Below are 26,673 nucleotides of genomic sequence, written 5' to 3' on the forward strand. Positions count from 1 at the left end.
ACCCTACCTCCTCCTCACCTCACCTCCTCCTCACCCTCCACCCCTCCTCCTTCCTCTCTCCTCCACCCATTCTCACCCCTACACCTCCTCCTCACCTACACCTCCTCCTCACCTTCCCCCATCCTCACCTACACCTCCTCTCAACCTACACCTCCTCCACCCTACACCTCCTCACCTACACTTCTCCTCCTCACCTCCTCCTCACCTCCTCCTCACCCTGCACCCATCCTCTCACCCCCCCTCCTCGCCCACACCCCTCCTCACCCTACACCCAATTCTCACCACACCTCCTCCTCCCACACCCACTCACCCCACCCTCTCACCCCCTACACTCCTCCTCTTACCTTCTCCTCCTCTTACACCCCTCCTCACCCCTACCCAATTTTCACCCTACACCTCCTCTCACCCTACCCCTTCTCCTCACCCCTCACCCCCTCCCTCACCTTCAATTCTCACCCTACACCTCCTCCTCACCCCTACACCCCTCCTCTGCCACCCAATTCTCCTACCCTCCTCTCCCCCTACACCCCCCTCCTCACCTTACACCCAATTCTCACCTACACCTCCTCCCTCCCCTACCCCCTCCTCACCTTACACCCAACTCTCACCCTACCCCTCCTCCTCACCCTACACCCCTCCTCACCTTCCCCCAATCTCACCCCTACTCCCTCACCCCTCACCTCCTCTCCACCCCTACTCCTCCCTCACCCTACACCTCCTCCTCACCCTACACTCCTCCTCACCCCTACACCTCCTCCCTCCTCCACCCCTCCTCTCCCTCCCTCCCCTCCTCTACACCCTTCCCTCACCCTACACCTCCTCCTCACCCTACACCTCCTCCTCACCTACCCCCATCCTCACCCCTCTCCTCCTCACACCTCCCTCCTCACCCCTCCTCACCCCACCTTCTCCTCCTCTACACCCCTCCTCACCCCTACACCTCCTCCCTCACCCTACCCCATCCTCACCCTACACCCCCCTCGCCCTACACCCCCTCCTCACCCCTACACCCATTCTCACTCCCACCTCCCTCTCACCCCTACACCATTCTCTGCCCCCTCTCCCACCCTACCTCCTCCTCACCCCCCTTCTCCTCCTCATCCCCCCCCCCATCCTCACCACCCAATTTCACCCCTACCTCCTCCCCACCCCTACACCTTCTCCTCACCCCTACCCCCCTCCTCTCCCCACCCATTCTCACCTCCACCTCCTCCTCACCCTACACCCCTCCTCTGCCCCAATTCTCACCCCTACACCCTCCTCACCTACACCCCTCCTCACCCCACCCCTCCTTCACCTCCTCACCCTACCTCCCTCACCTTACACCCACTCTTTCCACACCTCTGCCTCACCCCTACACCTCCTCCTCACCCCACACCCCCTCCTCACCCTACACCTCCTCCTCCACACCTACACCTCCTCCTCACCCCTACACCTCCTCCTCACCCTCCCACCCCCTCCTCCCCTCCTCTCCTCCTCTACCCCATTCTCACCCCTACACACCTCCCTCCTCACCCCTACCTCCTCCTCCTTCCCCCATCCTCACCCTACACCTTCTCCTCACCCCCACCCCCCTCCTCCCACCCAATTCTCACTCCACCTCCTCCTCACCCTACACCTCCCACCTTCCCCACCTCCCCACCTCTCCCTCCTCCTCACCCCTACACCTCCTCCCCTTACCCAATTCTACCCCTACACCTCTCCACCCCAATTCTCACCCTACACCCCCTCTCCACCCCTACACCCCTCTCACCCTACCCCCTCCTCACCCCCCCACCACTCTTTAATTCTCACCCTACACCTCCTCCTCACCCTTCCTTCTCCTCTACCCCCCTCCTGCCTCCCCCTCTACACCTCCTCCCCCCATCCTCTCACCCCTACACCTTCTCCTCACCCCTACACCCCCCTCCTCACCCCTCACCTCCTCCTCCTCTACACCTCCCTCCTCCACTCCACCTCCTCCTCCCTTTCACCTCCCTCACCTTCACCTTCCTACAACCCCATCCTCACCCTACCTCCTCCCCACTCACATTCTCCTCCCCACCCCTCTCCTCTCACCCTTCACCTTCTCCTCACACCCACACCCCACCCCTCCCCCTACCTCCTCTCCTCACCTTCACCTTCCTCACCATGCACCCCATCCTCACCCCTCCCCTCTCCTCACCCTAACTACTCCCCCTTCCCCTTTCTACACCCCACCCTCACCCCTACACCTCCTCCACCCTTCACCTTCTCCTCACCATCACCCATCCTCACCTACACCTCCTCCTCTACACCTCCTCCTCACCTACACCTCTCCTCAACCTACACTTCTCCTCACCCTACACCTCCTCCTCACCCTACCTCCTCCTCACCCTACACCTTCTCCTCACCCCTACACCTGCTCCTCCCCACCCCTACACCTCCTCCTCACCCCTACACCTCCCTCCTCACCTTCACCTCCTCCTCCACCCTACACCTCCTCACCCCTACACCCAATTCTCACCCCCACCTCCTCCTCACCCTACCTCCTCCTCACCCCTCTCTCTCTCCCCATCCTCACCCCTACTCCTCACCCCTACACCTCTCTCATCCTACATTCTCCCTCCTCCCTACACCCCATCCTCACCCTACAACTGCTCCTCCCTCCCTACTACTCCTTAACCTACCTCCTCCCCTCCCCTCCTCCTCACCCTACACCTCCTCCTCACCCCTACACCTCCTCTCACCCCACCTCCTCCTCTTCCCACCTTCTCCTCACCCCACCCCTCCTCCCCTCACCCTACACCTACTCCTTAACCTACACCTCCTCCTCCTCCCCCTCCCTCACCCCTACACCTCCTCCTCACCCCTACCTCCTCATCCACCACCCCATCCTCACCCCTACACCCCTCCTCACCCCTACACCTCCTCCTCACCCCTACCTCCTCCTCCCCCACCTCCTCCTCATCCCTACCTTCTCTCCACCCCTACACCCCATCCTCACCCTACACCTGCTCCTCACCTACAACTCCTCCTTAACCTACACCTCCTCCTCCTCCCACCTCCTCCTCACCCTACCTTCTCCTACCTACACACCTCCTCCTCACTCTACAACATCCTCCCCTCACCCCTACCTCCTCCTCACCCCTACACCTCCCTCCTCACCCCTACACCTCCTCCCTCACCCCTACCTCCCCTCCCACACCTCTCCACCTGCTCCTCACCCTACCTACTCCTTAACCTACATCTCCTCCTCACTCTACACCTACTCCTCACCCTACACCTCCTCCTCACCCTACACCTCCTCCACACACCTTATACTCCCTCCTCACCCTCCACCAACCTCCTAACAGCTGTCATCAGTGTGTCGGCACATCAGTCCTCCGAGACTTTCCTCGCCTCGGAGTTCAACCGATCTATAGTGATAGCTGGTGACTACAACCTGAGATACGGACGACCGGATTAAGTACATTTACGGTCATTCTACGGACAGACGGACAATTTGGGTTAAGTTTAAGTAAATGAATCGTTATACTAAGTAGTTAAATTAATTATAGAACTTTATTTAATTGATACTTGTTGGTCCTCAGTGAGATGTATTTACAGTACAGAGTAAGGTGGGAGATTGATACCGTATTATACTTTTAGAGTGTGATTATAGTGTTTATATGCGTCTGTAAAGTGACTCTATCATTATACCTACTACGGAACAAAGGTATATTTGGTACAATACACTTGGTATATCACACTCGGTACAACAAAGACACACTCCACTAGTCTCCTCTATGCACTCACATGGCCTACAGTGTTAACGATCATTGGGGATTCACTTTACGTCCACGCAAACTGTTGTTGTTTACACGTAATTTACTCCACACACACACAACACACACACACACACACGAGGATCAGTGGGATTCGATTGCGGTGTCGGTAATGAGAAATGATCATCCCGCGGACAACATTCCATTACGCCGCCCCGACACCTTTATCCAACGACGAGGAGATGAGAACTTCTCCGACCACCACGACCCGGTACCTCACTCACGCTCCTGAAACAAACTCTTACTGCACGAACAGGAATATCTCACACTGGTTCATTTAAATGGCACGTAGACGACGGGATAAATGGTGGCACAATTACTCTGAGACTCAACCTTAACTGGATACGATCTCTCACCTGCGAGAAATAATCATCATACGTGTGTTTGAGAATCAAGGGTTTGAGATGAGACGCCCGAGGCCGCCACAGTACGCCCCTGTCGCAGATTGGCTTCTACTCTAGCAACTTTCAATTCCGCTTCCCGGAAGTTAGATATACGGCGTTTTTCAACCATTTCTCTCCCGAGCGAACAAGTAAGATGTCTCACAGATAACTTCACACATACGCTGCTTTCTTAATAACTTCTTGGCATAGAGAACAGGTTTCTCAAGGATAACTTCACACAGGAAAACTGATCTACAGACCAGCACGAGTTATGAGCAATATGTTTCCCACACATTTGCCGTATTTTGCTCACCAAATATTCCAAAGTCGCAAAAAAAAATAATAATAATAAAAAAAAAACAAAAAAACAGAACAGCTTCAAATACTTGATTCAGTTATTCTATTATATTTAACGATAAACTGACCTATCACCTTTAAGACGCTTGGCTACAATTTTTATTTTTATTTTTTTTTCATTTTCCTCAACTACAAAAAATCTGGCTCGGACCTGGACCATGGTGGGCTGAGGTAAGACCAACCCTTCACCACCACCACACACCACACCTGAGAGATGACGTCACGGCACACCTGTTTCTGACTCCTCTAATTAGGTGGTTTTCCGGACCACCTGCCCCACCTTGGCTGTCAGAGACCATGAGGGAGTCCGATATTAACTAATGTATTAATGGTCTACAGTTTGTATGTATTGTATTAATATTGTTTTATGTTGTATAGACTGTATTACTGTTGTAATTATGGGTTAGGGGTAAGGGGGATTGGGTGGGAATGAGAGACGGAGGGTAGGAATAAGAGATTAGGGGTGAAGACGAAGATGAGAGTGAAATGAACACGCGTGTAGTAATAAGGCACAACATTATTATTCCAGCATTGTTTTGTTCCTGTCTGGGTCTCCTTATGGGTTTGACCCTGGGGAGGTGGAGGAGGAACAGAGGAGATGAGAGATAAAACAAGGGCAGAAACGCAAGAAAGAGAAGGAGAAATGGGGAAGGTGTGAGAGAGGGGGGAGAAAGAAGGTGAGAGGGAAGGAAAGATGATGAGAGGGAGGAAGGACGAAAGAAAAGGATAGAGGTGACAGAAAATGAAGCGGAGAGGAGGAAGCATTTGGTAATTCGAGAGGGAGAGGTGAGAGGGAGAGATAGATGGAGGGAGGAAGGAAGGAAGGGTTAAAGAGAAGGCGAGAGGGAAGGAGGGAGGGAATAAAAGGGAAGGTAGGTAGAAGAGAGGACGGAAAGAGAGAAATGAAGATGGGAAAGAAGGATGAAGGGAAAGAAAAATGGATAAAAGAGATAAAAAAAATAAGAAAGAAGGAGAAAAAGAAGATAGCTGGTGAGCGTGGGCGACTAGTAGAGAGAGAGAGAGAGAGAGAGAGAGAGAGAGAGAGAGAGAGAGAGAGTAACTTCACGCCCACACTATAATGTTCCATAACCAGAAGAAAAAAGAAAAAAAAGTTAATGTGCGGCAGAAATTGACCTTACGTAAAATTCCTCTTATTATCTGGGAAGGGGAGATTATGGTTTAGTGTTGGCGTGTGTGTGTGTGTGTGGTGTGTGTGTGTGTGTGTGTGTTCAAGTCGATTTTATCTACAATATTTTCCACAGATTCGAATGTATTTCCTTCCCCTCAAATAATAATAATAATAATAATAATAATAATAATAATAATAATAATAATAATAATAATAATAATAATAATAATAATAATAATAATAATAATAATAATATACCATAACTTAGGTTACTTAGGTGTGTTCTCAAATCTTACGTCGAGTTGAGAATGCCTCTGTGGTCAGATTCTCAAAATTCGTAAGTTGAATTTTCGTCGTAAATGAAGAATGTAAAAATGCCCCCTGGCTCAGTTAGGATAAACTACAAAAATAACTTAAAAATGGCATCTACATCACGCTGAGACTTTACATTAACTCGAGACATTTACTTTGAAGATAAGATAAATTCATTCCTCGTGAACCAGACCCTAGTAGAGAGAACGGTCACTGGTACTATTAGAAAATCAGAAGTTTATTTTAAATATTCATCACATTCAGGTGTGCCGTGTATGTCAGGCAGACGGTGAACAAAAGATCGATGATTGGGGGATAGATGCAACAATGGACACGGTTGTAGGCGTCGACGTGGATTACAACTGTGCAAGATTCACTCCCAAACTCACGATGAAAATAAAGAATGGATGATTTTTTTTGGTGGGGTTGTCGTGTGGCGTGAGTTCTAGGTATTTGTGACTTATTTTCTCTCTCTTTCTATCTCTCGCCTTCTCAATGTGTAATCTGTGCCGGATGAATAAGGTGGTGTTCTGGGACGTCCTGTGGTTTGTGATATTGATATTTTTGTCTGTTTTTCAATGTTTATTTCTTCCTCAGATCATTCTCTCCCTGGAAAAATCGATGCTGGATAATTAGTGTGGTGGTGGAGTGACTTGTGATTCGAGTAATGGGTATTTTTCTTCTCTCTCTCTCTCTCTCTCTCTCTCTCTCTCTCTCTCTCATGGTAGCAGTGGTGGCAGTAGTTAGAAGTAGTAATAATATTAATAGCAGTAGTATGGGAAGCAATTGGTGTAATAGTGATGAAAATAATGTAATAGTTACTTAATGAACGTCCTTGTCGTCTGTTCATTTTTCGCCGTTTTTATGCGTTATTTCGATTAACTTATAAAAGTAAAAACGTTGACAAATATAGAGATTATTAGAGCGTTCCGTGTTGAAGACTCACCCAGTAGACCAGGACAGCACTAGCATGACTGTAGGTAGATTTTATTTTATTTTATTTTATTTTATTATATTTTATTTTATGGGGAACAGCCCACCCAGGCACAGGTCACCAACCCACATCGGGGCCTGGGGGAACTGAACCAAAAATAAATACAGAAATAAAAACAAATCAAGTGGGAAACAATATACAGTATGTACAGTATGTTGTGTTGTCAGTAAGTGAAACAATTGAGACCCTGCAATTGTGTGTAAATGAGGCAGAAAGTCAGATCAACAACCTGGGACTTGGTCACAATTTTTGTGATGCCATATGGCAGCAGGGTCTACCATTAGACAACACATTATGCTTCCAATATCTTCCCAGGCGGTAGTACCTCCCTGTTTGGTAGCTGCCTACTACATATTTTAGCGATGTTTGTATATAATTTAAACCAAACTTAACAAAATTCAAGTTTGTAGCGATTATTTATGATAAAATTCATTGAATAGAACAATATTTATCAGGTGTAATATATAGAAGTACGTCATGTATTGGGGTAAATCAGTCATGGATCGTAAGTTATAACGTAGCAAAAATTAATTACAGTATTCAAATCGATTTTTTTTTTCGAGATTTGCTTTTACTGATGTCTCTTAAATCTGGGATTTTTTTAAGTTTCTTGAGGTACACTTTTGGGGAAAATATTAAAAAGACTTTCTTTAAAACTTTTTTTCCTGAGTGTCGCGTTACTTGTTGGAAAAATCCGGTTGCCATGGTGATGTATGTAGGCTCTAACGAGTCGACCAATCAGGCAGTAAAAGCTCCTCCCGGGTAACCAATAAACACGTACTTTTATTTCCTCCACAAACATCTCTCTAACGATAATATCAGACTTACCTACGATCAACAGTGTAATTTAATGCTTCATGTCCTACAGAAATATATGATAACCCAAACCTAATTAAAAGGTGTTCATTATCATTTAAAACAGTTCACCTGAAGAACCTCCACCCCAGCTTACTTTACCTAAAAATTAACCACCCAAATGTTAACCTAACCTAACCTAGCCTAGCCTAACCTATCCTAACGTTAACCTAACCTAACTTAATCTATCCTAACCTCACGTCACCCCTCAGTAGCGTTAGGTTAAGTTTCATTAGCGTTAGGTTAGGTTAGGGTAGGTTAGGTTAGGTTAGGTTAGGTTAGGTTAGGTTAGGTTAGGTTAGTGTTAGAGTCCAGGTAAACGTTAGATTAATAAGTTTGTTTTTATTGTTATCATTTAAAGGAGAGTGTTATCAATGCCAGGTGACCCGCTTCTTCCCACACCAAAGGACACCACCACCATCCACTGCTGGGTCAAGGTCATGTGAGGTCAAGGTGGCGGTTATTGATGGTGCCTGTGTGTGTGTGTGTGTGTGTGTGTGTGTGTGTGCATATATTTAATGTATATATGTATGTATATGTGTTAGATTAGACAGCAGACATAAAGACATGGAGTTGGGTAACGAAAGAAGATGGTGTTATATATCACAAAATATTCACGTTTGTACATATAGAGTTAGTTAATTTATTATGGTTGAATTAATAATCTATTAATACTCGTAAAACGTAATTCCCCTTTAACAGTCCTGAAGTGGGTAAGCGTTCTTGAGCAGACCGGTGTAGGAAGTCGGGTGAGTGAATGAAAGATGGCGGCTAACATGATTAATGACTGTATCGTTACTGATGATCCTGCTGCCCGCTTGGTACACCTCATAGTGATCAGCCTACTGGGGGTGTTGAGAGAGAGAGAGAGAGAGAGAGAGAGAGAGAGAGAGAGAGAGAGAGAGAGAAGAGTGGAGGTGATACTGAAGGAAGAGAAATGGGGAGACAAGATGCCGGGAAGAAGGTGGTGGTATGAAGGGACGGTTTTCTATTACGGTTAACAAATTTATTGACAAAGCTTGGAGTACAGTTTGTCTATTGTGAGTAATTCAGTCAGGTCTTTACACTGAGGGTGGTATCACTTCTCACTGCCACGTAGGACAGAGGTTCATACACAAAGGAATGGATCATATTCATTAACAGTATATATAGGTCAGATTCATGAGGGAGGGAGGTACGGAAGGAGGGAGGGAGGTACGGAAGGAGGGAGGGAGGTACGGAAGGAGGGAGGGAGGTACGGAGGGAGGGATATGGAGGGAGGGATTGAATTGAATTGAAACATTTTACTTAGCCAGAAAAATACAGATACAGGGTGGATAGACATAACAATATTAACATTGCTGAGTCAGTTGAGAACCTGAGCTAATTTTTCTCTTCTTTTTGTTTTATCTAATTCTTTGCTTCTTCATCTTTAGTTAATTTTAATATTTCTTTTGTATTTTCCCTCTTTTCTCCCACTTCCTCCTCCTTTTCCTTTTCTATTCTCCTCTCCCCCTTTATCTTATACTCTTCCTCCTCTTTTTTGTTACTTACTCCTCTTCGTTATCACCTCCTCCTTCTTCTCCTCTTTTTTCTCCATTTCCTCCCCCTCTTTTTCCTCTTCTTTCTCCTCCTCCATTTTCTCTTCCTCCTCCTTTGTACATCACTTTCTCACCGATTATCCTAAGTAGTTGAGATAACTTGGTGAAAATCGTTCTAAGTCAGGATAATATACATGTGACTTAAGAGAGAGAGAGAGAGACTGAGAGAGACAGAAGGAGAAGAGAGAGAGAGAGAGAGAGAGAGAGAGAGAGAGAGAGAGAGAGACACAAAATAAGATAAACAAGGAAATAAGGAAATGTTACATAAATAAACGAAGTGTCAGAGCTATCCAGGGTCTGTTACGGTGACATGAATATATTAATGAGAGATTAAGAAGGAAGGAAGAGAGAAATAAGATGGAAGGATGAAGTGTAGGAATCATTTACCAAGAAACAGCGGTGTGCGTGAATGAGTGGATACCATAGCACCGAGTCGTCTCTACAGGGATGGGAGGAGCAGCGGTGTACGTAACTTTGTTCTAATAATTGTGTTTGTTTCCTTCCTCAATATGTAGCTACTCCGTGTTCAGTGATGATGGTCCTTTACTATACCATTACCAAGTGTCACATCTTATGATACCATCCGCTAACTACCTATCCTCCCTCCCTCCCTCAGTGCCCCCCCAACACTGTCACTACTCAACCAACAACCCCCCCTCCCCGGCACTCTCCATCACTGAAACTTATGAAAGAGAAAAAAAGAAGAAGGAGAATAAACAAGTATTAAAGAAATATAAGTAAGAAATAACTATACCATAAAAATAAGAACGATAAATTAATGAATCAGTTTTATTGCATATCTGGTCACATAAAATTACTATTTACCATAACTATTGTTGAGTAAGAAGCATCATAACTACACTGGCGTCATGTTGAAGGTCATTATTATTATTTAACACCAGAAAGAACAGGTGAAGTGGGATGGAGGAGGAAGAGGGAGAGGAGAAACATAAGAACATAAGAATGGAGGAAATTGCAGCGAGCCCATTGGCCCATACTGGGCAGTCCCATTTACACCCAACCCCTATTGCTCATATGAGCATCCAACCTGTGTTTGAAGCTATCCAGCGTATTCGAGTTAATGATGATATTCGGTAGCTTGTTCCATTCATCCACTACTCTGTTACCAAACCAGTGTTTACCTATTTCGCGCCTAAATCTAAATTTGTCTAATTTAAAACCATTGTTACGAGTTCGCTCCTGGTTGGATAGTTTGAGTACCTTTGTAATATCCCCTTTGTTCAGCCCTGACTTCCATTTATACACCTCTATCATATCGCCTCTCACTCTACGTCTCTCGAGGAGGAATAAAGAAGATGAAAGACAAGAGCAGAAAGAAAGAAGAGGAGAAGAGGTGACAGAGGTGGGGAGGGTGGATAGAATGACACCATTAGGTAAGCATAAAGATGAAGACAGGTTGAAAGGCATGACGATAAAAAGTGTGAGGGGAGGAGGAGGAGATGGAAGATGATGCAGAAGAAATGTTTTATAAAAGAATCCCGCTTCCTCTATCAAGGAATAAACAATTGAAATTGAATTGAATTATAAAAGAAAGAAAAAGAGTTGATGAAGTGGGGAAGAATGCAGAGAAAACAATGTTTTTAATGAAAGATAAATGTGTTCCTTACACCAGTTACAGTAAACTCAGAGAGCTTAAGTTACAGGCCACTTAGCCAGCTTAAATTACAGTCCACCCAGAGAGCTTAAATTACAGGCCACTCAGAGAACTTAAGTTACAGTCCACTCAGAGAACTTCAGTTACAGGCCACTCAGAGCTTAAGTTACAGGCCACTCAGAGAACTTCAGTTACAGGCCACTCAAGAGAGCCTTTGTGAGTGAACCCAGGGCGTCACATATCACAGAGGGTGAGATAGGACAGGCCATTTGACCGTATAGATATATTTGTGCACCAGCTGAGTGTTTTATACAAGCTGGAGATGTGTGGCCAAGCGTCTGGCTCCACTTCACCCTGCACGTCGATCATTACGGGAGGGGGGGAGGGAGGGAGGGGGAATCGATAGAGGTAGGGGGGTGTTTAGTGGTTGGAGGAAATGACGTCAGAGCTCTCCTCCCCATCTCCCCAAACTTGTACCTGTCACTCCCCACACTCAACTTGGGGCTCCCAACTTGTAGCCACGATTGGAAGCCATAATACCACCCCACTGCCAATTTATTTCTCTTCCCCGCCAGTCCCCCCTCCCCACCAACCAATCTCCCTCTCTTCACCAATCTCCCCGCCAACCTTCCCCTCCTAACCAGTCTCCCGCCAACCTGCCCTTCCCAACCAGTCTCCCAATTACCCTCCCCCCACCAACTTGACACAAACAAGAAAGACCACTCACACTGTTAACGCTCTGGTTTATAGCGAGTTTCACCTCACTTAACTTACTGACCAAACACATTGACCCACAGAAGGTTCACACGTATTCCTTTTCTTTCTAATAGAGAGTTAAAGTGAACCTATCTCATTGGTTCACTTAAGTTACGATATGAAGATGAATTCTGTAATGTTCGTCAGTTAATTTTTCCATGTTAAGAAAGAGATGTCGAGGCGTCTAACTTACGATTCATATATCATGGGTTTTTAAGAGGTCGTTAGTTTAATTTTATCTTAAAAGTTTTCAAAATGCATTTGTCTCAAGTTATGGTACAAAGATGGCGACATTATAAGACGACGAAATGACACCGAGACTATTATAACTAAGCTGTGTTCTCTGGCTCCTAGATAGAGGATTTTTTCCTTTAATTTACAACGCTTTGAGAAATTGGAAAAAGGTTCCTTACTACTAAGATCACTCATCGATAGCGGTTGTTGTTGATGGTTGTTATTATTATTATTTTCTCTTTCGTATTGTTCATTTGAGTTTTATAATATAAAGATTCAATTACCAGCCGTTTACTGAGAGAAAATAATACACAATGAACAGATATGACAGAGATTACGTAGGGTGACATAAGGGAGTGAGTCCGCTAACAAAATCCTTCATTGTAAAAAAAAAACGCGGCGGAACAAAGGTGTGTGTATGTGTAATAATAATAATAATAATAATAATAATTAACGGTTTATTGAAAGAGCTTGGCAGCCAGAAGGCTGAAAATATACAGTTACATATTTGGGGAATGGGTTACGAATTACAAATAATATACAAGTGACATAAGTGACACAAATAAGACATATAGTAACTTAGATGGGGATCAGCTCAAACTACAGTTCATTTCAACATAGTGACAGTGTAGGGAGCAGTGTTTACTGGGAGTGAATACACTGATTTATTACATGTTATTGATAATTTTTACAATGGTTGGGACTGGGCTGTTCTTATAGCGATCAGTTCGTGCACGTATGGGCTGGATGCGGTTGTGGTGTCGAACAGCAATTCTCGGACAGGGGATCTCAGGTGGTAGTAGGGGCCGGTGTCGGGGATGGTGTAGAAGCTTCTTACCAAATTTGCAGATGAGGCCGTGGTGATGGTCAGTGAGAGTCGAAAGGGTCAGTGTGTTGAGCGCTTCTTGATATGTGGAGTAGGAAGGGGAGAGAATAATCTTGCATGCCCTCTTTTGCACTTTTTCTAGGTGTTTACGTTGTGTGGCATTTAGGGAGGAAGACCAGGTGGGGGAGGCATAGGTGAGCTTGGGAAGTATGAATGTTGTGTATACACTGAGGAGCTCGTGTGCGGGAACTCCGAGGGACTTGAGTCGGCGGAGGAGGTGGAGACGGAAACTGGAGGATTTGACAACTTCACTGACGTGTGGTTTCCAATTTAGTTTGTTGTCTATGGTGACGCCGAGGAGCTTCGTGGAATCTACAACCTGGAGTGTGTTCGGACCTAGGGTAGATGGAAGGAGGTGGGACAATGTCGGAGGAGAGGTTGATGTGCATAACCATGGTCTTGGTATGGTTGATGGCAGACATGGTTGTTGGTGGCCCAGTTTTGGAGACTGTCTAATAAATCCTGAAGGGAGGCGGTATAGTTGGGAGCAGAATTGTTGACGCTGATCCCAATGGTGGAGTCGTCGCATATATTTCAGCGCAGCAGGGGTTTCTCTTAGGGCATCATTGATGAGCATAAGGAAGCAGAGTGGTCCCATCTGGGTGCCTTGGGGGACGCCACAGGTGAGTGACTGAAAGGTGGAGACAGCCCCTCGGAAGCGTACAGCTTGGCGTCGGTCACTGAGGAAGTCTGTAAGCCATGGTATGAGACTTCTCCGAAGCCCGAGGTCAATAGCTTTGTTTATGATTATATTGTGGTCGACTAGGTCGAACGCTTTAGTGAAATCAATGAAGGCGACAGCTACAGACGTTTTTCGTTTCTCGAGATGGCGGTATATGTAATCGAGAAAGCTGACAAGACAGTGAGTGGTGGAGGAAGTTTTCATGTTGCCAAATTGTTGAGGGTCTACGACTCTTGCAATATCAGCATAAGCCCAGTCAAACACAAAACTTTCACAGATTAGGCTGGGTATTGGGGTGATTGCAATAGGTCGTAGCTGATTTAAGGATTGTGGGCTGGTTGACTTGGGCACTGGTGATACATAAGAGGTCTTCCAGTCAGCTGGGCATCTGGCTTGACTGAGAGAAGCATTGATGATGGAGCAGAGGGGTTTAGCAAGCTCCGGGGAGAACTCCTTGAATAGTTTCATTGGTAAGTCAAAGGGGGTGGTAGAGCGTTTTAATTTTAGTTTGTCCAGGCGTTTTGCTACGTCAAATTCCTCTACTAAGTCAGTGGGAAGGGGGGCTGGTAGGTAAGCAGGGAGAGTGGTTGTGTCAAGCCGTGGGAGCGTCTGGCATATAGTAGCGAAATGGTTATTTGTTTGCTCAGCTGCGTCAACATTAGTGAGGTGGCTAAGGAAGGGGAGGGGGTGTGTCTTATTGTTTAGTCCACAGAGTTCTTTAAGCTTACCATACCATTGACTGATGTTGGTCTGCTTCAGGTGTTGCAATTTGGTTGGGTAGTGGGACTTCTTTGCAGTGCGTATTTCGCGGATGACTCTGTTGCGAAGTGACCTGTAGCGGATGTGGTCATTGAGATGAAAGGCTCTGTCTCTCTGTTGCATAAGTCTTTTGATCCGAGGTGTGATCCAGGGCAAGTCAGCTGGGTGTGATCTGACGGACTTCTCGGGGAAGAAGTGGTGGTGAGCTTCGGTGGTGGTGTTGGTATAATTTATCCATTTGGTTTCCACGTCATCCACGCTGAGTACTTCAGTCCAGGGATAGTGAACTATCCACTGTCCAAAGAGGCGTACTGCAGAGTCAGTAATCGGCCTGTAGGTCTTGATGTAGGGTCTCTGTACTTGAGTGGGAGTGGCAGCAGGGGACCAGAGCACTGATAAGTGTGTGCTACACCCGATAGGAGGCAGTGGTTGAGGAGGTTGGTACTGGTCCGCTAAGTCAGTTAAGATAAGGTCAAGGGTGTTTTGACCGTGTGTGGGGAAGGTCACAACTTGTGATAGTGATAGCTGGTCCTGGATATCAGTGGTGTCAATTTCATTTAAATCCCCACATAATACTAACTTGGCACATGGGTACTTAACTCTGAGGTGGTCTGAGGTGGTGATGAGATGATTGATAAGAGTGTCTCTGGTGGGTGATCGAGGCGGATGGTATGCTACACAGATTATAATGGAAGCAGTGTTGCGTGGGTGTGCCCGCAGCACGACACGTACCCATAATGTATGCGTGTATGTATGTGATGTATGTGTATGCATGTGTATATGTGTGTATGTACAGTATGCATGTGTATATGTGTGTGTACATATAGAGTATAAGAGTTTTACCAGACATCTTCACCTTCTGCCGTCACCCTGTGCACTCGTCCCGCCCCTACCTCCCCATCACCAAGGTCTCCGTGTCCCTCGACGCTCCCCACACAACAATGGAAGAGAAACAAAGCTAATAAGATAAAATACACAAAGAGTGTTTTAAGTGGTATTGTTCATCATATATGTGAAGCGTGTATTACCACCCTCAGATTCATACACGGTATACAACATTACAGAAATACCTCAGACAATACTACGGAATTATTGTATTTTGACGAATATCAAATTATCTTCACGTAATTAGTTTCCGCAAAGTAGAGTAGAACAGTTTATGAGTGGACCGCATGAGAACAGGTAAGAATCACGCGAATAAAACTGTATACAGTATATCCAATTTTTCACTCCATCGGTGAAAGAGTCAGTCAAGTGATATTTTTTCGGTGGGTGTGAGAAGGACAGTGACCAAGTAAAGTTACTGTCACTACCACAAACAGGGAACACTTAGTATTTACCTTAAGATCTGGTGTTGAGCAGTTGTTTACATGTGAGCACCACCACACACTCCCATAAGTCCAGGATCTGTGACATGTGAGCACCACCACACACTCCCTTAAGTCCAGGATCTGTGACACGTGAGCACCACCACACACTCCCTTAAGTCCAGGATCTGTGACACGTGAGCACCACCACACACTCCCATAAGTCCAGGATCTGTGACATGTGAGCACCACCACACACTCCCTTAAGTCCAGGATCGGTGACACGTGAGCACCACCACACACTCCCTTAAGTCCAGGATCTGTGACAGTCTGGTTAAGTCATTCTCGACTGAGTATCCATGGACGCAACACCTCCGTCACCACCACAACTCGGAGGAACGTCACCCTCTCTCTCACAACTCAACACCACTACCCTTGTACCCTCTGCCTACAGCCTCAACCACATCTAGCACAAGTGACCACAGGTGAGCTGCCCAACTACCTCCGCCCACTTGTTTACACATTCACCAATTATCGCCGCCTACATCATTCTTTCCTCTTAAGCGTAGTAACAATGTTTTTGCTTATGTTTATATAATTTCCTTTTTATTTAATTAAAATTATTATAGCGTTATGTCCTCGAAATATACAATAAGTTGTGTTTTGTAGTCTTCGTGGTATACGTTCACCAATTCATCGTGTCTGACATTTGAGTATGATGTTTATGTAAAGTTTCCCAAGACTGAGTTTTACGATAGTCGCTAACTGTTGTATTAGTGACACTTTGTTAAAACAAGTGGTGTTGTAGTATTAAACTCGTGTTACACTCACGGCTCAGGTTCCCCAGTGTTGGCGTGTTAAACTTCCCCTGTAAGTAACTGGATATATCAGAACTCACCTGGCGGTCAACAGTAAACAAAAGCGGTAAACCATCATTCACAACTGCCCTAACACTTTACTGATGCCGCCTTAACTAATTTACGTGCTGCATCTTAACTTCGAATACAGACTCGGGTTTTTTTCATATAGTGAATCGTGTTAACTTTTTGTTTGGTTAACCGGCAATATTTATTATTACATGTTCAATTTTGTAACGTCATACTTAAAACTATTACATATAACTCATTATGAATGTAGCAGACAAATGTTGGGTTCGTTTTATTGAGCCAGTGTTGTGCTGGAGGGTGGTGATGGAGTCTTGTGACCGTGAACGTGTGGGGCAATGAACGCGTACAGTATGTTTGACTATGGCCTTAATGCTATTATTTCCTTGAAGATAAGATTTCTCAACAACAAACTCATCTCTAATATTACTGGTAAATATAATGAAATATTTGTAACAATAGCAGCAGTTTTCCTACCGATATTGATGTATACTTGTTACTATATACTAAACTGGGTTTTTCTTTAGCATGATGAAGAAGTGAAAGAGGATTCCACAAGCCCAGCAGTCCATTAAGGACAGTGTAGAGACAGCACTCGATGGCCTTACACTTCTTAAACTGTACAAATGGACACCTTTATAAAGCTGGGTGGCTCTGGTGTGCCCCGGGATCGAAGGTTCGACCCCTAAAACATAATTATAGCATAAGATAGTCAATTTTGGAAACCGAAACAAAAGCAAGTCTTTTAGAATCTGTGTATTTTGTGAGATGATATTGTAAACCTTCACCTTCACAATTCCTTAAGAATAATGAAACCAAACAAATTTTTATAATAGAGGAAAACAAACTTATCACTGCAAGTATATTTACAGCGTTCTAAATAACGTGTTATTTTCAGCAGTCAATCGTTGTTGTTGTTAATAATTAGCACTGTAAGGTACATGGCCCACCAGGCCTTACCTTCTTACAACACAACTCTTAAGCACCAACAAGAAGCTGATGTGTCTCATTAACAACCAGTATAAAAGCCTTATATCTCAACAGGAATGTATGTGTGTATATATTGAAAAATATTGATATAGCAGAGTATATATTGTGGATTATATTATATGCAATAATACATTGACTAATGTATACAGTTATTTTATTCAGTACCAAAATGAAATTGTGGAAGCCAGGAACAAACTGTCAAATGTTCGCAAACTGTTTCTTATCATGTAAAAAAAACAGAAACAAAAACAAAAAACCCACCGCAGCTTATTCAAAATAGTTTGGAAAAACTAAAGAGTTTTGGACACAAAACATTATATACCAGTTTATTTAATATACAACAGAATAATCATGTATCTTATTGAGTCAGGTAAAACTAAGTATGGTAAGATCTGGTCCCAAGTGGTTGAAAATTCACACACAATACACAAAACTTTCAGGACCACTACTCAGCCTTGAACCTGCAGTTAAAACAATCTTGATCAGGATTCCTGGACATTCAGCCCTTGAACGGGTAAAAAGGGCTGAACCATAGAGACAACCCTTTAGACACTCAGCCCTTAAACCTGAAGAAGAAGTCACGATCTCGTTTTATGTTACAGCAGGCGAGGCGACCTCCTGCGTTACCCGTGGTTAAACTTCCTGCGTTCCCACCAAGGCCTAGGTCATCCTGCCCTGCGTGGACCTATGACAGAAAGAATGGTAAGTGATTTTTTGCGACATAAACAATGGTAGGTGACGTTTGTTATAGTACGCCCTCCCTCTTGCTGGGGACTCGTAACACTAAGAACTCGATACACTAAGGCCTCCATACACAGAGGACTCGAAACACTAAGGACACTAAACACTAAGGACTCTAAACACTAAGGACTCGAAACACTAAGGACTTGAAACACTAAGGACTCGATACACTAAGGACTTGAAACACTAAGGACACCATGCACTAAGGATTCGATACACTAGTAACCTATTGTGGTGTTTAAACCATTTCCAACTCGTGGCACCAAAATTGCTTTGATTCACTACTATAGCTCCATGATTCACTATTATAGCTCCATGATTCACTACTATAGCTCCATGATTCACTACTATAGCGCCATGATTCACTACTATAGTACCATGATTCAACTACTATAGCTCCATGATTCACTACTATAGTACCATGATTCACTACTATAGCTCCATGATTCACTATTATAGCTCCATGATTCACTACTATAGCTCCATGATTCACTACTATAGCTCCATGATTCACTACTATAGCTCCGTGATTCACTACTATAGTACCATGGTTCACTACTATAGCTCCATGATTCACTACTATAGCATCATGATTCACTACTTTAGCTCCACGATTCACTACTATAGCTCCATGATTCACTACTATAGCTCCGTGATTCACTACTATAGCTCCATGATTCACTACTATAGCACCATGATTCACTACTATAGTACCATGATTCACTACTATAGCTCCATGATTCACTACTATAGTACCATGATTCACTACTATAGCTCCATGATTCACTACTATAATACCATGATTCACTACTATAGCTCCATGATTCACTATTATAGCTCAATGATTCACTACTATAGCTCTATGATTCACTACTATAATACCATGATTCACTACTATAGCTCTATGATTCACTACTATAATACCATGATTCACCACTATAGCTCCATGATTCACTATTATAGCTCAATGATTCACTACTATAGCTCTGTGATTCACTACTATAATACCATGATTCACTACTATAGCTCCATGATTCACTACTATAGCTCAATGATTCACTACTATAGCTTCATGATTCACTACTATAGCTTCATGATTCACTACTATAGCTCCATGATTCACTACTATAGCACAATGATTCACTACTATAGCTCCATGATTCACTACTATAGCTCCATGATTCACTACTATAATACCATGATTCACCACTATAGCTCCATGATTCACCACTATAGCTCTATGATTCACTATTATAGCTCCACGATTCACTACTATAGCTCTATGATTCACTACTATAGCTCTATGATTCACTACTATAATACCATGATTCACTACTATAGCTCAATGATTCACTACTATAGCTCTATGAATCACTACTATAGCTCCATGATTCACTACTACAGCTCAATGATTCACTACTATAGCTCAATGATTCACTACTATAGCTCAATGATTCACTACTACAGCTCAATGATTCACTACTATAGCTCCATGATTCACTACTATAATACCATAATTCACTACTATAGCTCCATGATTCACTACTATAGCTCTATGATTCACTACTATAATACCATGATTCACTACTATAGCTCCATGATTCACTACTATAATACCATGATTCACTACTATAGCACAATGATTCACTACTATAGCTCCATGATTCACGACTATAGCTCCATGATTCACTACTACAGCTCAATGAGTCACTACTATAGCTCAATGATTCACTACTACAGCTCAATGATTCACTACTATAGCTCAATGATTCACTACTATAGCTCAATGATTCACTACTACAGCTCCACGATTCACTACTATAATACCATGATTCACAACTACAATACCATGATTCACTACTATAATACCATGATTCACTACTATAGCTCCATGATTCACTAGTATAATACCATGATTCACTAGTATAATACCATGATTCACTACTATAATAACATGATTTACTACTATAATACCATGATTCACTACTACAGCTCCACGATTCACTACTATAATGCCATGATTCACAACTACAATACCATGATTCACTACTATAATAACATGATTCACTAGTATAATACCATGATTCACTACTATAATGCCATGATTCACAACTACAATACCATGATTCCCTACTATAATGCCATGATTCACAACTACAATACCATGATTCACTACTATAGCTCCATGATTCACGACTATAATACCATGATTCACTAGTATAATACCATGATTCACTAGTATAATACCATGATTCACTACTATAGCTCCATGATTCACGACTATAATACCATGATTCACTAGTATAATACCATGATTCACAACTATAGCTCCATGATTCACTACTTTAGCTCCATGATTCACTACTACAGCACCATGATTCACTACTATAGCTCCATGATTCACTACTGTAGCTCCATGATTCACTACTACAGCACCATGATTCACTCCTATAGCTCCATGATTCACTACTATAATACCATGATTCACTACTAACGCACCATGATTCACTACTATAGCTCCACTATTCACTACTATAGCTCCATGATTCACTACTATAGCTCCATGATTCACTACTATAGCATCATGATTCACTACTATAGCTCCACTATTCACTACTATAGCTCCATGATTCACTACTATAGCTCCATGATTCACTACTATAGCTCCATGATTCACTACTATAATACCATGATTCACTTCTATAATACCATGATTCACTACTAACGCACATGATTCACTACTATAGCTCCATGATTCACTACTATAGCATCATGATTCACTACTATAGCTCCACTATTCACTACTATAGCTCCACTATTCACTATTAACGCACCATGATTCACAACTATAGCTCCATGGTTTACTAATATAATACCATAATACCCCCCAGGACTCACTCACACACTCATGCTACTGCCCCCAGGACTCACTCACTCACCACTATATCCCAGGATTCACCACTATGGCCCCCAGGACTCATCACTATGGCCCCCAAGACTCACCACTATGGCCTTGCCGATGATGGAGCTGCCATTGAAGGCCACGTGGTTGTCGCTGACGATGTAGCCCTCCAGCTCCCGTCTTCCTCCACCTCGATGTTGCCAAGGTCACCCACGTGCTGCCAGGGAGGAGAGCAACAAGGTCAGGGAGGAGAGCAACAATATCAGGGAGGAGCAACAAGGTCAGGAGGAGAGCAACAAGGTCAGGGAGACAACCAATGTCAGGGAGGAGAGCAACAATGTCAGGGAGGAGAGCAACAATGTCAGGGAGGAGAGCAGCAATGTCAGGGAGGAGAGCAGCAATGTCAGGGAGGAGAGCAACAATGTCAGGGAGGAGAGCAACAATGTCAGGGAGGAGAGCAACAATGTCAGGGAGGAGAGCAACAATGTCAGGGAGGAGAGCAACAATGTCAGGGAGGAGAGCAGCAAATAGGGAGGAGAGCAACAATGTCAAGGAGGAGAGCAACAATGTCAGGGAGGAGAGCAACAATGTCAGGGAGGAGAGCAGCAGCTGCCAGGGAGGAGAGCAACAATGTCAGGAGGAGAGCAGGCCGCTGTGGGAGGAGAGCAGCCGTCAGGGAGGAGAGCAGCAATGTCAGAGTGAGAGCAACAATGTTGGGGAGGAGAGCAACAATGTTGTGGAGGAGAGCAGCAATGTCAGGGAGGAGAGCAGCAACAAGTTTCAGGGAGGAGAGCAACAATGCTCGGGGAGGAGAGCAGCAATGTCAGGGAGGAGAGCAGCAATGTCAGGGAGGAGAGTAAATAAGGTCAGGGAGGAGAGCAACAAGGTCAGGGAGGAGAGCAACAAGGTCAGGGAGGAGAGCAACAAGGTCAGGGAGGAGAGCAAATAAGGTCAGGGAGGAGAGCAACAATGTCAGGGAGGAGAGCAACAAGGTCAGGAGAGAGCAACAAGGTCAGGGAGGAGAGCAACAATATCAGGGAGGAGAGCAACAATGTCAGGGAGGAGAGCAACAAGGTCAGGGAGGAGAGCAACAAGGTCAGGGAGGAGAACAAGGTCAGGAGGAGAGCAAACAATGTCAGGAGGAGAGCAGCAAATGTCAGGGGAGGAGAGCAGCAGCAATGTCAGGGAGGATAGCAACAAATTGTCAGGGAGGAGAGCAACAATGCTTTCAGGGAGTGAGAGCAGCAATGTCAGGGAGGAGAGTGAGTAATGCCAGGGAGGAGAGCAGCAATGCCAGGGAGTGAGAGCAAATAAATGTTGTGTGGGAGGAGAGCAACAATGTCAGGGAGGAGAGCAGCAATGTCAGGGAGGAGAGCAGCAATGTCAGGGAGGAGAGCAGTAATGTCAGGGGAGGAGAGCAACAATGTCAGGGAGGAGCAAACAATGTCAGGGAGGAGCAACAATGTCAGGGAGGAGCAACAATGTCAGGGAGGAGAGCAACAATGTCAGGAGGAGAGCAACAATGTCAGGGAGGAGAGCAACAATGTCAGGAGTGAGAGCAGCAATGTCAGGGAGGAGAGCAACAATGTCAGGAGGAGAGCAACAATGTCAGGGAGGAGAGCAGCAAATGTCAGGGAGGAGAGCAGCAATGTCAGGGAGGAGAGCAGCAATGTCAGGGAGGAGAGCAGTAATGTCAGGGAGGAGAGCAGCAATGTCAGGGAGAGAGCAGCAATGTTGTGGGAGGAGAGCAACAAATACTGTGGGAGGAGAGAGCAACAATAACAGGGAGGAGAGCAGCAATGTCAGGGAGGAGAGCAGTAAATGTCAGGGAGGAGAGCAACAATGTCAGGGAGGAGAGCAGCAATGTCAGGGAGGAGAGCACAATGTTGTGGAGGAGAGCAAATGTCAGGGAGGAGAGCAGCAATGTCAGGAGGAGAGCAACAAATGTCAGGGGAGGAGAGCAACAATGTCAGGGAGGAGCAGCAATGTCAGGGAGGAGAGCAGTAAATAAGTCAGGAGGAGAGTGTCAAATAGGAGGAGAGGCAGCAATGTCAGGGAGGAGAGCAGCAATGTCAGGGAGGAGAGCAGCAATGTCAGGGAGGAGAGCAGCAATGTCAGGGAGGAGAGCAAATAATGTCAGGGAGGAGAGCAACAAATGTCAGGGAGGAGAGCAGCAACAAGCTAGGGAGGAGAGTAAATAATGTCAGAGGAGAGCAATGTCAGGGAGGAGAGCACAATGTTGTGGGAGGAGAGCAGCAATGGCCAGGGAGGAGAGCAAAGAAGGCTGTGGAGGAGAGCAGCAATGTTTAGAGGAGAGAGCAAATAGCTGTCAGGGAGGAGAGCAACAATGTTGGGAGAGAGCACAATGTTGTGGGAGGAGAGCAGTAATGTTAAGTGAGAGCAGCAATGTCAGGGAGGAGAGCAACAATGTTGTGGGAGGAGAGCAACAATAAATAGAGTGAGAGCAACAATGTCAGGGAGTGAGAGCAAATAATGTCAGGAGGAGAGCAACAAGTTCAATCAAAGGTCAGAAAAATTAGAAGGTCTGGCTTGGCTAGGGTCAAAAAATGGTGGGAAGGTACAAGACATTTGAGGTTAAACCAGGTCAATAGAGGTCAATCAAATCGAGCAAACCTACTATTTCTTAATAGAGGTAAAAAAGAGAGGGTCACGTGAGTCTTCGAATACAGAACGGGTGGTTTGAGCTCTGGGATTGAGCTGGGCCCAGTTTGTGAATCGGGATTCCTCGATCCGAGATTTCCTGCGAATTCACCCATATTCAGAACATATTTGAACGTCGGATCGGTAATCTGTTGCAATTTCTCCAGTTACGGAGCAAGGATTCGAACAGTGAAATTCCAGCCACTGCCTCTCAGTTACACCATTATGAAAACAAATCACCACGAGAGTAATGCTTTACAAGATTATGTGTTAAATCTGCACTCAAGTTTTAAGCAGAGGAGGAGAAATCTCTCCTTGCACATCATAAGTTACTTTACATTATAATTTCAAGCAAATTATGATTAAATTATAATGATTTATGGTAATGTGTTACATGAGTGGCTGTGTTGTTATATGATAATAAAGAAATTTATAGAGGAATAACAATACATACAAATTGTAGATATAATCCAGACAGGTGTCAGATCGGTTAGGTTTCTTTTATCCTCTTTAACTCCACATTTCCCCTGATTAGTAATGTTAAGAAAGACTTTCCCTTTATTAATACATCTAAATCAAAATGCATTGAGCATTGAATCAATTATAAAGAAAATACATCAAAAAAGCTCAAGAAAATCACTCAAAATAAAGAAGCTTGATCTTCATGGACCCCAATCATGAAAGTGTTGTAATATTATAACCATAATTCACTTAGTAACAAAAATATTTACCCGGAAACTATTCGTTGCAAAAGAACTGCCGATGAATAGGAGGTAGAAAGAACTATGCAACAGGTCTGTTAAGTCGATGTCTATATCATTTTGAAAATATTAAGGAAATCTCCCTGCTGAACCAATATCGTTGTCTGAATTGCGTGTCATCATGAAATTTGATAGATTGTGCCTATCTACCTTTCAGTCTTCTACAAAATTTCCAATTTGACGATGAATGCCGAAAAGCGCACTCTGTTAAAATTCATGCTGACTTCCTATCTTGAATGACGGGGTCGACAGCTAAACCTGCCTACATGCTGGATTAATGCGAGATCGATAATTCCGATCTCAAACCGGGTTTGAATTCTTTGTGTTGGCTCAAGCCAATCTTAGCTCGATCCTGGTTTAAGCCTTCCTGCGGTTTCAAACCAGCGTTCTGAATTCGCCTTGTGGATTCAAACAGAGGAATAGGTCATCTAGGGTTAAATTAGAACAGTAATTATCATCTGGGGTCCTATCTAACCTAACCTTACTTAACCTAACCTAATTTAGCCTAACCTAATCAACCTTAAATTAACCTAATGTAATCTATCCTAATAAACCATCCTAACCTAACCTAACCTAACCTTTCATCTCTGTTCATCAATATTCTTTCACTTTTAGGTCATATGTGTAGCTGTAAAAACCCCTTTGATTGACCTGAATGATCTGTGACTCAATTGAACTCACCTAAAGGGCCTGTGTGTCTCTACGAAAGGACCTGTGACTCAACTAAAGGACCTGTGACTCAACTAATGGACCTGTGACTCAACTGAAAAACCTGTGACTCACATGAAACTCATCTAAAAGGCCTGTGACCTCGACTGAAGGACCTGTGACTCGACTGAAGGACCTGTGACTCAACTGAAGCACCTGTGACTACATTAAATTCATCTAAAAGGCCTGTGACTAACCAATCTGTGACTCCAGTGAACTAAACTAAAAGATCTGTGACTCCTGCAACTTCAATGAAGAACCTGTGACTGCATGACGATCTGTGGCTCATCTAAAGGGAGATGCACTCATTTAGATTCACCTGGCAGTTGCTGGGACTCACCCAGAACTACAGGGACTTACCCAAAGTTGCTGGGACTCAACTGCAGAACTGCTAGACTCACCTGGGAGCTGCTGGGACTCACCTGGGAGAGAAGCTGGGACTCACCTTGGGTGAGCTGCTGGGACTCACCTTGGGAGATTCAAGTAGACTCACCTGGGAAAGCTGCTAGACTCACCTGGGAGAGCTGCAAGGATTCACCTGGGAGAGCTGCTAGACTCAACTGGGAGAGCATTGGGACCTCACCTGGGAGATCTTGGACTCACCTGGGAGAGCTGCTAGACTCACCCAGAGAGAGCCTGACCACCCAGAAAGTTCCTGTGGACCTCACCTGGCAGGAGTCTCAGGACCTGGTAGAGCTGCTAGGACCTCACCTGTGAGAGCTGCTAGACCTCACCTGAGAGCTGCCAGAAACTCACCTGAGTAGAGAGCTTCAAGACTCACCTGGGAGAGTTCCTAGACCTCACCTGGTAGAGCTGCTAGACCTCACCTGCAGAGCTGCTAGAATTCACCTGGGAGGAGCTGCCAGACTCACCTGGGAGAGCTTCCAGACTTACCTGGTGAGCTGCTAGACCACCCGGGAGAGCCGCTAGACTCACCTTGGAGAGCTCTAGGGACTCACCTGGGAGAGAGTTCCTAGACTCACCTGGGAGAGCTGCTAGACTCACCTGGTAGAGCTGCTAGGGACTCACCTGGGAGAGTTCCAGACCTCACCTGGGAGAGCTGCCAGGACCTCACCTGGGAGAGCTGCTAGGACTTTGGCCTGGTAGAGCTGCTAGACCTCACCTGGGAGAGCTGCTAGGACTCACCTGGAGAGCTTCTAGACTCACCTGTAGAGCTGCTAGGACCTCCGTGGTTTCACTGTAGGGGTTAAAGTGACCTCGGCAGTACTACAGCGGTTGTTTCACACTGTGCTCTCGTGGACGTGAACCCGTGAATGTCCTAGCTGTGGGGGACACTGTGTTAGCTGTGCTCTGTTAGCCGTGAAGGACACTGTTAGCGGAGGCTGTGCCTATTAGCTGTAAAGGCCACTGTGCTAGTCGTCAAGACTACTG

At 44.9% G+C, this 26,673-nt stretch overlaps 1 protein-coding gene across 1 annotated transcript; it reads right to left on the bottom strand.

The window, feature by feature from the left end:
• Positions 1-17,258: 17,258 nt before the first annotated feature.
• On the bottom strand, positions 17,259-25,853 carry LOC121863886 (superoxide dismutase [Cu-Zn]-like). Its single transcript, XM_042362800.1, is given in 4 exon segments — positions 17,259-18,193; positions 21,253-21,326; positions 21,329-21,368; positions 25,797-25,853. Coding segments are annotated over 4 exon segments (303 nt in total). The 3' UTR covers positions 17,259-18,061.
• Positions 25,854-26,673: the final 820 nt, after the last annotated feature.

The sequence above is a fragment of the Homarus americanus genome, unplaced genomic scaffold (genome assembly GCF_018991925.1).
Source record: "Homarus americanus isolate GMGI-L3 unplaced genomic scaffold, GMGI_Hamer_2.0 scaffold48354, whole genome shotgun sequence".
In the NCBI taxonomy this organism is placed as follows: Eukaryota; Metazoa; Arthropoda; class Malacostraca; order Decapoda; family Nephropidae; genus Homarus; species Homarus americanus.